The sequence below is a fragment of the Anopheles bellator genome, chromosome 2, assembly GCF_943735745.2.
Source record: "Anopheles bellator chromosome 2, idAnoBellAS_SP24_06.2, whole genome shotgun sequence".
Lineage (NCBI taxonomy): Eukaryota > Metazoa > Arthropoda > Insecta > Diptera > Culicidae > Anopheles > Anopheles bellator.
The window spans coordinates 62,809,534-62,825,530 of NC_071286.1; the positions used below are offsets into that span (position 1 = coordinate 62,809,534).

General features: G+C 47.0%; 1 protein-coding gene and 1 long non-coding RNA gene across 2 annotated transcripts; one reads left to right on the plus strand and one right to left on the minus strand.

Moving 5' to 3' along the window:
• The first annotated feature begins 106 nt into the window (after nucleotides 1-106).
• LOC131210181 (uncharacterized) lies at nucleotides 107-3,405 on the plus strand. The gene is made up of 11 exons (XR_009156858.1): nucleotides 107-234; nucleotides 443-487; nucleotides 723-781; nucleotides 994-1,057; nucleotides 1,332-1,500; nucleotides 1,847-1,916; nucleotides 2,144-2,197; nucleotides 2,455-2,509; nucleotides 2,704-2,780; nucleotides 2,987-3,038; nucleotides 3,250-3,405. It is a non-coding gene; the product is annotated as an uncharacterized LOC131210181 (long non-coding RNA).
• A 3,905-nt stretch (nucleotides 3,406-7,310) lies between these two features.
• Nucleotides 7,311-15,477, minus strand: LOC131210490 (uncharacterized). The gene is made up of 5 exons (XM_058203748.1): nucleotides 15,338-15,477; nucleotides 9,287-9,801; nucleotides 9,019-9,209; nucleotides 8,476-8,944; nucleotides 7,311-7,950 (listed from the first exon to the last, which is right to left on the minus strand). Exons 1-5 carry the CDS (start codon nucleotides 15,362-15,364, stop codon nucleotides 7,311-7,313), a joined length of 1,842 nt encoding a protein of 613 aa, XP_058059731.1. The 5' UTR covers nucleotides 15,365-15,477.
• Nucleotides 15,478-15,997: the final 520 nt, after the last annotated feature.

The following is a 15,997-nucleotide window of genomic DNA, read 5'->3' on the forward strand; positions in this document are numbered from 1 at the left end:
CTTTTTGTGATGATCTCAGTACCGCCCCAGTCCAATGCAAGTGCGCAAATGACGATACGGTAACATTCTGATGTTAAAAAAAAGTTTGTGCCTCTTGTGAGCTATCATTCAAACGTTCGTACTAAAGTGGGATAACTTTTTATCTCTGCTCTCTTCAGACATCTGAATCATGCTGGATCTGCTCTCTTCTCTCCAATACTACAAATGCTTTAATAACTTTAAAACATAAAATAGGTAAGCATTGCTAGTTTTTGTAGCCAATACATCTTCATTCGGTCGTAGAAGTTAAGTGTAAGTTACAAATGATGATCCTTTTTCAACAGTTATCCCTATCTTAGCCATAGTGCTGACGTCCTCAAATTCTGAACGTTGAAAAAAGTCATACCAAATAAGAAACGTCAGGGAAGATGACAAATTTTATAGTTTTATTTTCCTATTTCAGAAAATGATGTGCGACAAACCATGACATGATGGACAATTGTTCGAGGTAGGTAAACAAGCAAGACACACTTTTCTGAAATGATGTCGGAGTGCTACCAAACAAATATGATGATTTTAAAATATTATATACGCATTAAGGGGTCAGAATGTTCATTGTTGAAATTTAAGTTACCCAGACTTGCCCTATCTGATAAGCGCTGTGCACTGCATCTGTTTCAACATTATGTTAAATCATTACATCCAGCCGTAACTAATGCATTCGTTTTTCCCACCCACAATAGATCCATGAAATGCTATCTTTGTTGGGCTGTTTCCGTTCAGAATAAACTTTGTGGAGAAGGTATGTTTCGAAATCATAGTTAAACAAATTATCCTACAAGAAGTGGATCACTTTTTATAATGATGATAAAATCGTCACGAACTCACTCGAACAGCCATGTGAATAAGCACGATTGGTCTTACTGAAACATCTAATTATGAAGTAGCGAGCTCCTCATCTCATCTTTTTTAGTTCGATGAAAATTAAAATGATTTTGTTTTTTTAACTTTCAGTAAGCCCTCGGCCCTAGATTTGGTTCGATACCTATAGAAAAAGACGAGTGCATAGCCTTAAAAAGTGAGTACTACTTTTAATTTGTATTCTGAATTAAAGAAAATAATGAATATTGGTCCATTCTAATGCAGGCTGCGCTAAACCCTGAGCCGGCCGGCTTCGCTATTGGACCAGAGCAAAATACTTTATTATTCTGGTGATTGAGTTAACGTATTTAGTTCTTATTTACCGTGGAAACTATTGTAACAGTTTTGTTTGTGTTCTATAAACGTAGATTGGATATTGAATCTTTACGTTGATTTTAAAGTATCGCGTTTTGTATTGCTATTTGTTTCAGATGTAACTGAATGGTGAAAGAACGAGGACCGGTGCGAGGGTGGAGGGGAATGGTATGACGCATATCGGTATTTTCAACGATTTCCTAACGGTTACCAAAAGCAGATTGAATTGTCTTCGGATTGAGGATTGCGCATTATAGGAAGCAAAACAAAGGGTGCTCCCTCGAGGTAAGCGTTTTTCTTATGTCCCTCTCTAATATCGGGGTTTGCTACTGTTCTTCCTTTGCTTTACTCTTCTTATGTCGAATTCGTCTCTGTGGTCACCACGACATTGGAAGCCGATAAATGGGACGCAAACTGTTCGTTTATTGTTCCCTGTGAGCAGCGCTTACAGTTTCACCTCACTTGCATATGTTTTGATGTATGTTAGTGTTTTGTCCATCCGTGTTGTAATAGGTGGAGGCTCCTTCGAACAATGTACATATCGTCTTGTACATTTAATTAATTTCTATTTCGTGCACTTCTTAACTAACAGCACATTGACGAGAAAATTATTTTACTCTTTTCTTCGTAGATGGCATTAGCATTGGACAATTTCATTTCGAATTTGAGGCAGAACTGGAACTTTTCACAACAAACGGAAGGTAAGACGACCGGAACTTGGTATGAATTCGGGTTTATTCGTATTTTTTTGCAATTTCAAACAATTTCGAATGATGATTTTGTCACATTGACATATACGCTAAGGGGACAGAACATTCTCTGTTGAAGCCTCAGTTTACCCAGACTTGCCCTATCTGATACGAAGCATCCCGAACACCTATCAAAAGATGATACGAATGCATCAACTGATGTATGTTTTTCTTTTTAGGGCTTACAACTCGATTTTGCATCGTTCCATTTTACATTTTTTGTTCCAAGCCAGGTGAGTGATTTTTGAAAAATAGCAGCAATGGTATTAAAGATTTGTGTCCTGATGACTAGAGCCGCTCTCTGAATGATTGTTTAAGCGAACGGTCTCAAGATGGACGTAAAGTATTTGTTTTGACATTTAATCAGTGGTTTGCGGAAACTTTCGTTGCCAAATTAAATTTCAAAGAACATTTACCATTGCTAAAAAATAGTTTTTATGGAAAATGTTTGCTTTATTAATAAGTATTTATTTTCACTTATTTCATACAGCTTAACTTAAAAGCGGAAGGAGCAACTTCATCGTCGGTGCATCCGATTGAATACGGTATGTTATCGAATTAAACGGCATAGTATTACACAGTCCAAAATATTACCATGATGTTCAAAGCTAATCCTTACCTACATTGTCTGATTAATATCGTGGCAGAGAACGAAATTGACTGAAACAATCATTCATGTAATCTGACCACACAACCGTTAATAAAGCATCAATTTTAATAGTATTTTTTCTTTTTTCAGAATTATTATCCACGAAATGGATTCTTTACTATCTGGTGGGCACTTGAGTTGATTATCGAGTTGTGGTTTTAGCTGAGGTACGTATAAATGTTTGTACTCAAAAACACTTTCAACCAAGTTTTGATGAAATGCACATTTGCAACAAATTAACCTTACCTACATTGTCTGACAATAATTCGTGGAAGATGTCATGTACTGAAAAAATCGAAAATAAAATATGCAATTCATCAAAAATAATAATATTATAGATGCAGTTCAGTAACATGGAACATTAATTTTCCAGCTTCCATTAAGCGGATGTTGACAAGGCGGAAATATAGTCGCCGAAGTTAAAGGTAAGCCTTTTAAGCTGAGTCACCAGTTTCCAAAACATCTCTTCTTAATGATGATACATAAGGAAATGGTTTCGCAAATACAATCATGAGAAATTTCATCACTGATTAGAACTTCCTTGGCTATCTGATAGCATCAACAATGTCAACTCAACGAATGTCTGTAAAAGTTTATTGTATAATTCAGGAGATTCCTTTTTTGTTACATTTTCAGAATTCCTCATGTGAAGCTTTTGATGGTACGTAACAATGTAACAAATGATGGGATATGCGCAGAATTGTGAAATGTGTGACCAAAATACGTGCGAACGAAAAGTAAGCCGTCGTAACAGTTTACAATTGGAATCAATAAAAGCAAAATCGCAACATATTCCGCAATTGTGTTGTTTTTCCTCACGATCTATCCGAATGTTTTTACTATCTCCGTCTAGTGAGTGAGTTCTTTGCAGAAGATAAAAGCTTACCTGTTACTACACAGAAAACGTAATTTTCCGGTAGATTTTTAGTTATCTGTTCTTAGTCTTGGGTGTACCGAGAGCTGCAATCGTTATCGTTCTGCTGCGTTATCAACCTAAAATGCAATATGGCAGACCGTTGCGCATTGATTTAAAATGACTATTTAATGATGATTTGATTTGCACTTTTCCGACACGTTACGTGAAAGTTACCCGTCGTAATTCGGATTCTTGAATTTTACAAAAACGCTACACTTGCAGGTTGGATTTTAGTGATCATTTCATTAATGTTAAGTTTCAATTTTATCCCTCCCCTCTTTTCAGCATCAGAACACACCGTTTTTCTCATTTACCTAGTTCGTTCCCTCTTCCATTAGTTTGTACTATGAAGTATATGTAAAAGTGGATCAAAAATTAGTAAAGACGGAGTGAAAGGCAGCCAGCTGTAGTGTAGCAGTGGTAGCAGCATAATTTGCAAGGAAAAGAAAAGCACACGATGAGATGAGGCGCGCAATGGAAGCAGCGACAGTGTAAGTGCAAGTTTGAGCTGAACGGTAGTTGGCTCTTGGCAAAATTGGTTGAAAAAAGCTTCTTTCGCCACATTCGGCGTTGTACGCATTTGATGATGCCGCGCGTTTCTACCACAAGCTCCCAAACTTACGATGGCCACTGGTTGTATTTGTTTGTAAACATAAGTAGCTATTATGCTATTATTTCCATGCATTGAACATTGTGAACCTATTTTGATATCCCACTTTCGAAAGCAAGCTAAAAATAACCAAATTATTTAAATGTACGCGTCAACCATGCAAAACAACCTGCACCTAAGCCATCGGTTCTTCCATCAACATCGATTGTCAACGGCGGCCTCCACCAGCCGGGTTGTGAGGACAGCAGAACGGTAACCTCGTTTACATTGTCAGTCTTATTTTTCTTCCAATCTTACATGTTCGTTGATTTTCTCGGATTTCACCAAAGCAAGCTGTCGGCCCCTGCGCCCTGCGACAGACACAATGAATCGTTGTGCGTGCAGCAAGAGTTGGGGGTTAGTTTAAATCGATCCTGCTGCTGTGGCTAGTTTGTGGAATGCCATTTTTCTGTTAAATCACACAATTTACTACCAAACGGCTAGTCATGTACCGGTCACCAAACGACTGAAACTAATAGTGCGGTAGCAACTTGAATCGCAGAAAAAAATGTACTGCAGTATTGATCTACCATCGTAACTAATATGGACAACCAAGCAGGCTAGGCGTCGAACAAGGGCACAACCACTACTAGGCAATGAAGGTGTACAAATTTAACGAATTATTTCTCTACCATCCGTTGACTCTCCATGCTCAGCAACCCAGGTTCTTGCACGTTTGTCATTTTTAGTTCCGTCGCACTATTGCACACTATTCTATCATTAGTTTATGCTTATTTCTTCTACATTGCTATGTGTCTATGAGTGTGTTACTTCACATTTTTTCTAGTTTTCGCACACTTCTTTCTCGTGCCTCGGTGGCTGGCGCTCTTACATGCTACTTTGCGCACTTCACTAGAAACCACGGTGCAGAAACAAGTGTGTCCCACATTACTCGTGCGTGTTCCCTTTTTTACCCCTCTCTCTCTCTCTCTCCCTTCTTGTTCTAACAGTTATAGTTTTTTTTTTATTTCGATAGAATTTTGCTAATTTATCTTTCTTTTTTTCTATAATTGTATTCTTATCTCTTTAGGTATATAAATTATCTCAGATTCAATTGCATCTACAATTTCATAGCCGTGTCGTTCTATTGTAGCAGCTAGAGAAAAAGAGAGAAAAAGAAAAAAAAGACAATAAAAACGAACAAGAAAGAAAACCGGAGGAGAGAGAAAAGAGAGCGAAAAACAATAGAAAAGACACAAAAAAAGGGAAAAGAAACGAACTCGCACGCACGCACGCTTGCTTGCCTTTGGTGGCGGCGGCGACGGCGTTTGGTTGCTATTGTTTGAAGATGATGATAGAGATGAAGAAACGGTCGATTGACAACACAGGCAGAGCCAAACCTATAGCCGGTGGCTAAAGGGAACTAAAAACGGGATGGGAACGGATAGATTAATAACGGGTGAGGGAGATAAGAGATTACATCGTATTAAAAAGAGCTCTCACAGTTGTAACTGTTAGGCATCACAGTAGAACAAACGAGAGAACCACTAGCTACACCAGTGGTGTTTACGGTTTACCAAGGCGACACAGAAACACATACACGGAGCGTGTGAGGAGGGCTCTCTGAAGCGGACCACCAAACACAGCGGGTCTCAACGTCTATAGAGGGAAGTGGTAAACTACTAAACCAAACAGCCAACTCTACACACTCAAAATTCACAACCAACGCTACGGGATGGGGATGATGGCACACAAAACGATTATAGGCAATTGGGGCAAGAAAGAAACAAATGGAAGCTCGAGTCAGCAGACGAGTCAGGACGGTGCGCACCAAAAATGCGTGTTGGCCAGTAGCTCTAGCAACAGTTTAGAAAGATGTAGTCGACATGTAGTTTGTGTTTGTCTACACTCCACATTTCGGTCTAGTGCGGATTCTGCTATGATATGATGTGGTGGAGCATGTCTGGCTATACTACAGAGAAACAATGCTAAGTCGCTCGGTTGGTGTTTCTTTGCAACAGACCGTTTTATTACTTACTCCATTACGTTCCATTTGCTACGCACCTATGCTAAAGTAGTGGAAGGTTTTTTCCCCCCCCGTTTGGTCTTCTCTATCGCTCGAATGTGAGCATAGTGTGGCCCGAGGAGGGAAAGCTTCGAAACATGGTTCCGTTATGGATCCTCCGTATGCGGCGTTGACATACGCTGTCGCGAACTCGTGAAGTCAAAAGGTTACGCTCTTATGGTTTTAGTTAAATACTGATTTTACTGTTTCGTAACAATATTTCGCTACACTACGCTTCCTGCTAGGGCGGAACGGGCGCGTAAGCCACAGAGGAGAGACAGAGTTTCGATAAATAGTTTCAAGTAACCGACACGGCGCCCTTTCTCGGCTTAGCTCCTAACCTAAATTCGCTAATCTGAATCTCACTCGGGGTATATACACAACTCGTCATTCGATTCTGGTGCCGGCAATATCCCTCACTACCACAACCTATGCGTTTGTCGCATGCTTTCGAAGCTCCCGGCCGATAGCAAAAAGTTTCTCTTATCATTAAATTGGTCTTGATGTGTGTGTTGTGTCTAACGGGCTCTCTATTCTAGACTGTGTCTGGATGTTTGGATGTTATTTTGGATTGAAAAAAAAAGGTAAACCCAGTATGCACTTCGAACAAATCCCTTTTCTTTGGAGGTCCTTTTTAGGGGGACTTGTGGTGGGAGCGCCTACAAACCAGGCTGTCGACCCAGCTACACCCTCCAAACGGTCTATGTTGGAATAAAGGAACGGAAGTAAATGTACTCTACACAACAGCGTCAGTAGCCAGATGGCCAGATCTTAAAAGCAATTAACAGAAAAACACATCATCACAGAGAGAAATAGAGAGAGAGAGAGAGAGAGAGAAAGTAAGAGGATGAACACAGTTTTACAAAACGTAGAAAGCTTAAACCGATCACGAAACAGGGCACACAAGGCATTACTTACTAGAGAGACGGAAAGTAAAGGGAAAAAACGAAGGTCAAACGACTGTGCGCGCGTTGCACTGGCAGACTGGCAGAGCGCGGACACAGCGGCTCGAAACGAGGCTGAGGCAACACCGGCAACCAAAAGGGGGAATTGAACGGGAACGAGGAGGAGAGCACATCGAGAACTAGCAAAACATCGCTTGCAGAGTGCGGATCATCGCAGTAACTCTAGTAGTAATCGTACACATCCTTGCGCAACAGCTGCATATAGATGTCTCTACCATACCTTTCCAGCAGCCGCCGCTTCAGCTCCGGCGGGTACGTCACGTAGATGTAGTGTTCGCTTTGGCCGAGCTCCGAGCCGAACTCGCCGGTACCGGAGCCGGTCCCGGCCGTACTGCCGCCTGCCGCGAGGGTCGCCGCCGAACCGGACGCCACCAGCGAGGATGACGCTTCGCTGGACCGTGGCCCGTTCCCGCTGGCCGCGTAACCGTAGCCTCCCTCGTCCGCCGTCGCCGACGAATACAGCATCGAGGAGGACGGCCCGGGTGAGGCGTGGATCTGTGGTGTGTGCAGTAGATCGTTGCCGGTGCCACCACCACCCCCCGCACTGACCGCCGTCAGATTGCTCAGACTGGCCGTCGAGTGGCCTCCGTCCTGGAGCCGATAGATACCGGGCGCACCGCCGGACGAGACCGGCTGCAGGTAGTGCCGTCCACCGCCTTGGTGGTGGCCCGCCGAGCCGGGCCCGCCATGGTGGAGGTGTCCCGACGATGTCAGGTGTGTGGCACCGTACGGATGCGTGTCACCGATGGCCCTGGTTCTGCCACCTGCCGCTGGACCCTGGGAGGGACTGAAATCTTCACTGCTGCGCTTATCGGCACGCCGCCAACAGGGTGGCACCACGAGCCGGGGCGAGAGAGGTCGTAACAGGACGTCCGGAGGTGCCCGAAATGGGGAGTGAAATGTACATACAACACATACACGCAGACACAAACACAAAACGGAAGAGAAAAGAGAAAGAGAGAGTAAAGAGGGGGTGGGTGGTAAGAGAAGGGTGACGGACAGGAGGGCTGCGGTAGGCGCAGCGATGCAGATAGACTGAAGTGGCCAGGGACACCACAAGCGGTGAGCGGGCAATGAAAAGAAGTGGACCTCCAAGGAAGAAGAACCGGTGGGGAACGGAGGTCCGTGGTGCAGGCAGAGTGTGTGAAGAAGAGGCAAAGAGTGATACGGAAGTGTGGGTCATTCACAAACTAAATCAGTGATAAGCAGAGAGAAAGAGAGACAGGAAAAGAGATGAGGATGACTGTGTGACGCGCATGTGCGTGCGGATCGGGCTCTGGTGCCGTGATTCTACAGTGCGCAGGATGGCGGGATCACGGTTACTCACTCGAACAGTATCCAGATGATGTAGTAACACAGGCAAACGCCCATCGAGAGCACCATCACCAGAACGAAGACGAGACCCCAGGGGAAGGGCCGCTGGTCGAGAGGGCCGTCCTCCCAGTACCGCTCGCAGGTCAGATACCAGCAGACGGCCCGGTTCAGCTCTTCCTCCATGCTGCGAAAGTCGTCGTGTGACAGCTGCACCAGCAACCCCACGATGCAGTCCCGGACGAGGATTTCGCAGCGCGTCTTTAGCTGACCGATCTCGTCCGCGTTGCAGTTCGCCTTCAGGCGCTGCATTTCCGACAGGCGCTGCTGCTTCCGGTCGACCGGCGGTAGCGACGAGTCGACCAGATGCTGATCGCACTGTGACGTGGCGTTGCTGGACTCCTCCTCCTCATCGTCTTCGTCGTCCTCGTCGTCGTCATCGTCATCCTCATCCTCAACGTCATCCTCGACCAGATGGTCGCTGGCTGGAAAAAGGATAGGAACCCCGTCGGTATTAGCTGGCGGATGGCGTTCCGTGTGGGGTGTCCCCTTCCCGTACCTTCCTTATCGTCGCCACTGCCCGGTGAACTTTTGGCGGAGCCGCGTTTCGTTTTCGCGGCCAAACTTCGCTCCCTGCAGTTGACCGCCGCACCTTTCGGGCTCCCCACGGTTGTCACAGACGCTGGCTTTCGATCCCGGAACACGTCGTCCCTGAGGGTTTGCAGCATCTTCGGCAGTAGCGACTTCCGGCTGAAACGTGCCAGAAGAAAGAGGAGAAGTGAGTAGAGGCTCCGGCACTCGATCGGGGGAGCAGCGTCAGCCGTTACCTCTCCGGAACCTTGGCCAGATCTCTGGGGCCGGCCGCCGTCAGCGCCGTCCGGTAGGCGGTCGCCTCGCTCCACACCTCAATGTCGGTGCTGACCGCGTTCGGGTCACCGCCGAACGCCAGCGTCGCGTCCTTAGCGATCAGCACCTCGCACCGCATCATGTCGCAGTAGTCCGCCAGACAGATCGCGTCCTCGGCCGTATTGATGTTGGCCTTGTGCCGGTTCTCGAAGTGGTTCTCGAGGTGCTGCTCCTCGAAGAAGCTCTTGCCGCAGAACCCGCACGTCCACTGCGACGGGCGGTGCTGCTTTTTGGCACCCTGCTGCGGGCCGAAGATGTCGCGTAGCGGATGGAACGGGCAGTCGAGCGGCAGTTTCACCTGGTACTTCTCCAGTATCGGCAGCCAGCGCGAGTGCACGATCTTGCGCACGACGCGCGAGCTGTCGCGGGAGCATGATATTTTGAACACACTCGGGCCCGGCCACGGGATGATCGAGAGAAGGCAAATCACTATCACCTGCAACGAAAAAAAAAACCGGTAAGCCAAATAGACTCCCGAGGTGGGATCCAGCTGTCAGGTAGCAGACAGAGAGCAGCACAGAAGCTCTAATCATTCCATTTGCAAAATTGTTTTCACTTTACGAGCGTCGAGCGAAGAATGAAGGTGCTAGGGGGGTGGTGTGGTGAGTACAATTTAATCAAGAAAACCTAAGACTGATTGGCCGCAAATATCGGAGCGCAGTGACACTGGAGGATCTCGTGACGGGTCGCCACCAAGTCCCGAGAGGAGGATCCTTATAACCAACGCTAACCGTTGGACATCAATAGGTGTCTTAATCTTCTTTCACGCAAAAAGGAACGAAAAAGGTACTCACCAACACAAACTAAAACATGTGATAACAAACGAAACACTTAAAATTAACCACTGTCTTTCGTTTCAGTTCTTGGGGTTCGAGCCGTTTCACTCCGAACGAACCGAACTTCGCTTCGATCTGGGGCACACTTGCTGTCCACAGCACCCACAGATGGCCGGCAGTGGCGGCAGAGGTTTACGCGGTGGAGTCTGAGCCACCGCGTACACGGTCGTCAGCATCATGCTGCCCCAGTAGCACAGTTGATGCAGCATCCTCCACAGGAGCATCGTTCGGCCGACGATCACAGCACGATCCTCGACCACCGCTGTCCTGTAACGTGTCCAACGACTCTACGACTAGCCGCGGTTTATTGGCTTCAATGTCCGCCCCCTGTTTTTTGCTATCGTACTCCTCCAGGGCTAGCCACGTTGATAAGCGATGAACCTGAAAGGGCAATCAACTGCACCCGACTACGACGACGACGGCGACGAGTACTGGCGAGAGTGCAATCGCGCGCCACGCAACGCGCAAAATCACGCACCTTGCTGAGAATCAGAACACAGTGTGACCTAATCAGCAGACAGCACATTACTGCCGCAGAGAACCTGGCCTGGCGCGTGCTACTGCCTCCTTCTGGATGATCGCCCACTAAAGATACTCTTCGGGAACAGGAAGTCACCGGGGCTGTGTTCACCGCCGAGGTTCACCGTCGAACTGTGACGGGCCCAGGCCCAGAACGTCCAAGGGGGGTGACCACGACGACCTCTCTGATGTCGTGCGGAGACTTATTTCGTCAGAACGGAAGCTAATTTTCCTCCGGATAGCGTTAGAGCGAACGAAGCAGGCAAAAACCAACCTGTAACCTGCGCGTGTGTGCGTTATTACCGGCCGTCGAGGGGGGAATTCGAATCGGAGGACAAAAAAACGTGGCACACATACTCACGTTATTAATCGGGCTGGCCGTGCACACTGGCAACGCAAATTCCGTCGACCGTCTAGCTCCAAAGTGTGACCGCCGGCTGACATGGTTCGAGGAAATCCGGTCACCCGTTGCCTACGGTACTTCACTGTGTATGTTCGTACGACGACGTGGTGCCATGTTTGACACGCGGCGGAAAGGTGAACGAAACCGGTGGTTTAATCCTCCCCGGGCGGTTCATGTTTGCGCACCTACCACCAATAAGACACCGGAAGGTTTACAAGGCGTTCAGCGGGCCTATGTTTTACAAATTGCAATTCACAGAAACCTTACAGTTGCCACAGTTCGAAGCAGCTCGTCCGTCTCCCAGTACGAATGGAGACACCTGGTTATGGAATGCTTTTCCTGCTGCGAACAGCTTGCACCGGTTTTGTGTAAAGCAGGACCCAACAACGTCCCCCCCAAACAACTAAAGAAAAGTTCTTTTATCCCCTTTCGTTTAGTGGACGCGTGGAAACCAAAAAGGCAAAAGTCTTATCATGGCCGGTCAAGCGGAAACACGGCCGGACAGGTCGGACTTGGTGTGGTGGTGGCATAAAAACCAACAAATCAGATGGGCAACTTCCGCATTTCCGGTCGCACCTCAACCACTAACGGGCACTAGTTTTGGGAAGATAACATCACCCTCTTTCGGTATGAAAACAATACAAATAAGGCCGGTGACTGCCTAAAGTTAGCCAAGGACTTGGCCTTTCGCAGGCTTTGTTCGGTGTGTTGGTTTAGGGCTAGTTTTCGTTTTTGTGTGGCCCCTTTTTCTTGTTGTGGTGTCAAAAATGCCTTCGTCCATTTTTGGCCCACACGTCACCGTCGATAGCGTCGACGGGTCAAACGATTAAGGCGATTTGCGAGACCGATTGCTTCGCGAAGCTGACACGCCGTTAGTAACCGTGACTATGTTGGGGGAACGGTTACTAACGGTTGGCTCACTGGCCGGCGACCGGGACTTCTGGATAATTTTCCAACCTTTGACACCTTCATCAGTCAACCAAACCCCGGCAAGGGTGAGACTGGAGGGGCCAGTAATTTGAGGATAGATTTAATCTGACTTCTGCCGATGTGACAAATTTAGCCAGCGTATCTGCGTCGGCTCGTATATGCGAACTCAATCGTATTCTATCCGGCTCATTTGCGCACGACCTAATGACTTGTTGGCGCCAGCAACACCTCACCGATTCCGATTACCTGCTGTTTGCTATTCGGAGCGATTGAAGCGATTACTCTTGGGATTGGCTTCCGTCAGTGCGGCCGATTGAGTTGGTTGGTTCATTTAACGCACCCGAATGAGCAGACAATGCAATGGAGCAGGCGTCATGCGGTCCCACTGCGTATTAGATGACCTTTTTCTTGATTTCTGGTTCGGTGCGTTGTGCTCCTCATTCTAGAGCAGAGCACCACCCGCAGCCCTGGGAGTTGGAGAGACAGCAGTGCAACAAGCGGATCGATGTGCCACTCCCGGGCCAGTAACTAGGTCGACTGGCTGGCTGCCCACTATGTCTCCGATATTGACCGTTATGCTGGTGCTCGGATCCTCCAGATGCCTCCCGAAGCAATTAGTTGTGCCCTGAGGCTCAATTTTGTTTCACTTTTCTCACCAATACAAGCAAGCTGCATGTTTGTGGGTGTGTGTGGCTCAGAATGGCATGTGTAATTTATGCAAACATTCAAATTGCTCAGCTTAAATTGCCACCAGAGAAACCATCGCTCAAGAAGCATTGAAAGTGGCCGTGCAGAGCCGATGCATAAGACCTTCTTCCTGCGGTGGCGAGTAGAGTACGGTTGTTGTGCTTTTTTGTGCGATTTTGGGTGGCAAAAGAAAATCAGCGCCACAGCAAAGGGCACCGCACGAAAAGCCTGCACCATAATGCGATTACACGGTGAATAACGTGCGATGCAAAAAAGAGCCCGAAGAAAATTGTATGCACCATCATCAAATTTGCATCAACGCGAAATGTGCATGGTGTTCGCCGAAATAAACGTTGTTTTAAAATCACCAATCAGAACGGAACGACGGTGAAGGGAAACAATCCGTTCTCCCCGTTTTTATCCCCTCAGGTAATGGCCGCGTGTAAAGTGTTCGCATGCTTCGGCCAGATTAGTGGAGAACTATTGACACATTTTTACGACCATAAAGTATCGCTGGGAGTACGATACCTAACAACCAGTTGTTAACAGTGCCTTGATTTGAAGTTTGGGGAAATCAAAGTTACCTTTGATGTGTTGAGTGGATGTGTTGCTAAATCGGTAAGGAGTTTAAAGCCTTTAAAGGGAAAGATGGGACTAATTATATTTTTTAAGTTTACTCGTAATAATTTTTTTCTTCAGCCAACGGCCATCAGGGGCTCAAACATTGGACGAAGTCTTAAGCCTGTGCACTCCAATTTTGCCAGTTTTTGTGGCACTTCAGAAATCGCTAAAACGAACCTCTCTGTGGGGTTATTTGTCAGGTTTAAGCGTCATTTTTTTTATTTTGAGGTCAAGCCAAAATCATTGTACCGCATCTTATTCATTAATCCCTTCGATATTGCAGCCTGCGTTTCTGTGCAAGCATAAAACATATTTCTACGATCTATGACTGTCCCGGCGATCGATACGCGTAAGGCTTTTGATATTCTGCATCGTAGGTGAACTCAAAAAATTTAAGGAACTTTCCACTGCCGCGACGGGTGCGCCAATTTCGTTCAATTTCGGCACCACCGTCCGACACCGCAGGAGGTTTCCGGCCACTCAATTTGCATGTCTTCCGCTGGACTGGACCGGGCTTGGGGACGGTTGGCAGGGCGAAATATAAACATAATGGCAAGAAAATATCAAATTGTAATAAAGCGCGGACCCCCGACGGACGGGGCAGGATCGAGCGGTAGCGATGGCTAGGATCAGGGGCAGGTCCTCTCTAAGGACGATGACAAGAAATCGATTTTCGGTTCTCGTGGCGCTTATGTATCGCCACGCGCGATTGCGTTTGTGTGTGTCTAGGTGTGTGCGCGTTCGTTTGTTTCTCTATTTGTTCGACAACGTGTTTCATATTTAATTCGGCCCCTCATCCGGTCTTCTTTGGATCACTGAGCTCCCCGACACCACTCCTTCCGGAGTGGTTTTCCTATGACGTCCAAAGACGCATCGCGGAACAGTTCAAATTGGTACATTTTAATAGAATTCCTCTAAGCTTCTAAGCGGTTCAGGTTCTGGCACATCTGGCACACACAGAAAACTAGTTCTGCGTTGCTGTTGAAACCCACTTACCACTTCGTCGGTTGGTTGAGAAATGGATTCAACATTTATGACCCTTGAAGCCATCGATCCTCGTGGAGTGCGTCACGCGGAGGGCCACCATTTCAGACCCTTCAATAGGACCACATTGTATTTTAACTGATTAACCTCAAGCATCGTGTCAGACGTTCAAACAAATAAGGGAAACCATATTTCTGCATTTTGTTGCAATACACTCCTGGAACGTTGGTTGGTGCCAATATTCTCCTCTCCCCCGAAGAATGAAAACGGGGAGAAGCGGCAATATTTGGCTGGCTTCCATATAGCCTGAATACAGTTTGGATAAAATCTTGCCCGGTGTCGCCAAAATATTACACTCGCTTATCTTGGCCGCCATTCCGGGCTTTATGCCGTTTTTATATCTTGCCTTCTGCCAGCGATCTTTTCTTGGCTCGCAGTAACGAAGTTCTTCCCGCCGGTCTTTAAATTGGCGAATCAACAATTACGAAAGTTGTTGGTCGCGCTACCATTACAAGCATCGGATCCATTCAACAGTTTCTAGAACGCGTAATCCCAGAACTATACTCCGCTCCAGGACTTCCAGCTACCTGTTATGGTTGACGGTAATAAAAAAAAACCCGAACACGGTAAATGAGATGGTTGGGAAAAGTTTTTCCGCATGGTGAGGCCGACCAACCAGGCGAGAGGAAGCGAGAAAAAAAATCGAAGACGAGGGGCCAACAGTTTTCTTATCCCGTTTTACGAGCTTCTAGCACGAGCCGTCTCCGGAAGCGAGGACCAGCAAAGGAGAAAAACGAAGGGGACCGAAAGTTAATAGAATATTACATTCATCCCTCATTCTGGCACCCGCATTGTGTAATGTTGGACTGCAACACGTTACACGGTGGTAGAATTAGGGAAAAGTTGCGGTGAAATTAACAGGAAGTCTTCGATGCAGTCAATTTGTCCACCGGATCTGTGCTGCTTGTCGCAGTCGGAACCCTTTTTCTTACCTCGATGTTAATCGATTTAGTCCACATTCATAATCCTCTTTCATAAATGATTGCGGGTAAAAAATGTGCGACGTCCGCTGGGCACTAGGGAGAAGTAATCCAACTCTGAACGAACGCCACTCCGAAACACTAACTCTGTCCGACTTCTCCACGAAAGGGTGCACACTATTTTTACATTACACCGATCTGCAGACCCTTGGGCCAGAGCAGAGCACTTTTTTGCTCCAAGCTCTTCAACTGCTGAAGGTGCTGCAGGCAGGGATTTTCGCACCCAAGGCGTTTGCAACACTCACTACACACCGAGATAACGCGTACACCAAAACTAGCGCCAGGATAACGACGGACCGCGGAAAGGACACTGGAAGTGCGTCGTTAAAACTGCTTCCGGCAAGGATGAAGCTGAAGTTTTCAGCTTACATCCAGTTTGCAGCAGCAGAGCCCGGAGGGGTGCAGGAGTGCGATTTCGACCGTACGGTACGGTGCAGCTGGAACCCACCGAATGTGTGTTACAAGCAACCCTACCGATACACTGCCTGCTACTAGCGTGACAGCAACCGAGGATGTCCTTGCGCAGAAGCGGCCCCATTTCCTGAAGCCAGAAAGCGGCACATCTGACGGACCGGTACGGGTGCCGGTGCGTGGCTAGAAACTACGCCACGA

What these genes read in the sequence shown, in the direction of transcription:
- LOC131210490 (XM_058203748.1), bottom strand. Translation starts at nt 15,364, where the DNA reads ATGTGGACTAAATCGATTAACATCGAG. An exon ending in CTGGCCAAGGTTCCGGAGAG is followed by an intron (nt 9,210 to 9,286) that starts GTAACGGCTGAC and finishes GGCACGTTTCAG; the next exon opens with CCGGAAGTCGCTACTGCCGA. An exon ending in ATCATCTGGATACTGTTCGA is followed by an intron (nt 7,951 to 8,475) that starts GTGAGTAACCGT and finishes CGATAAGCGCAG; the next exon opens with CAGTGAAGATTTCAGTCCCT.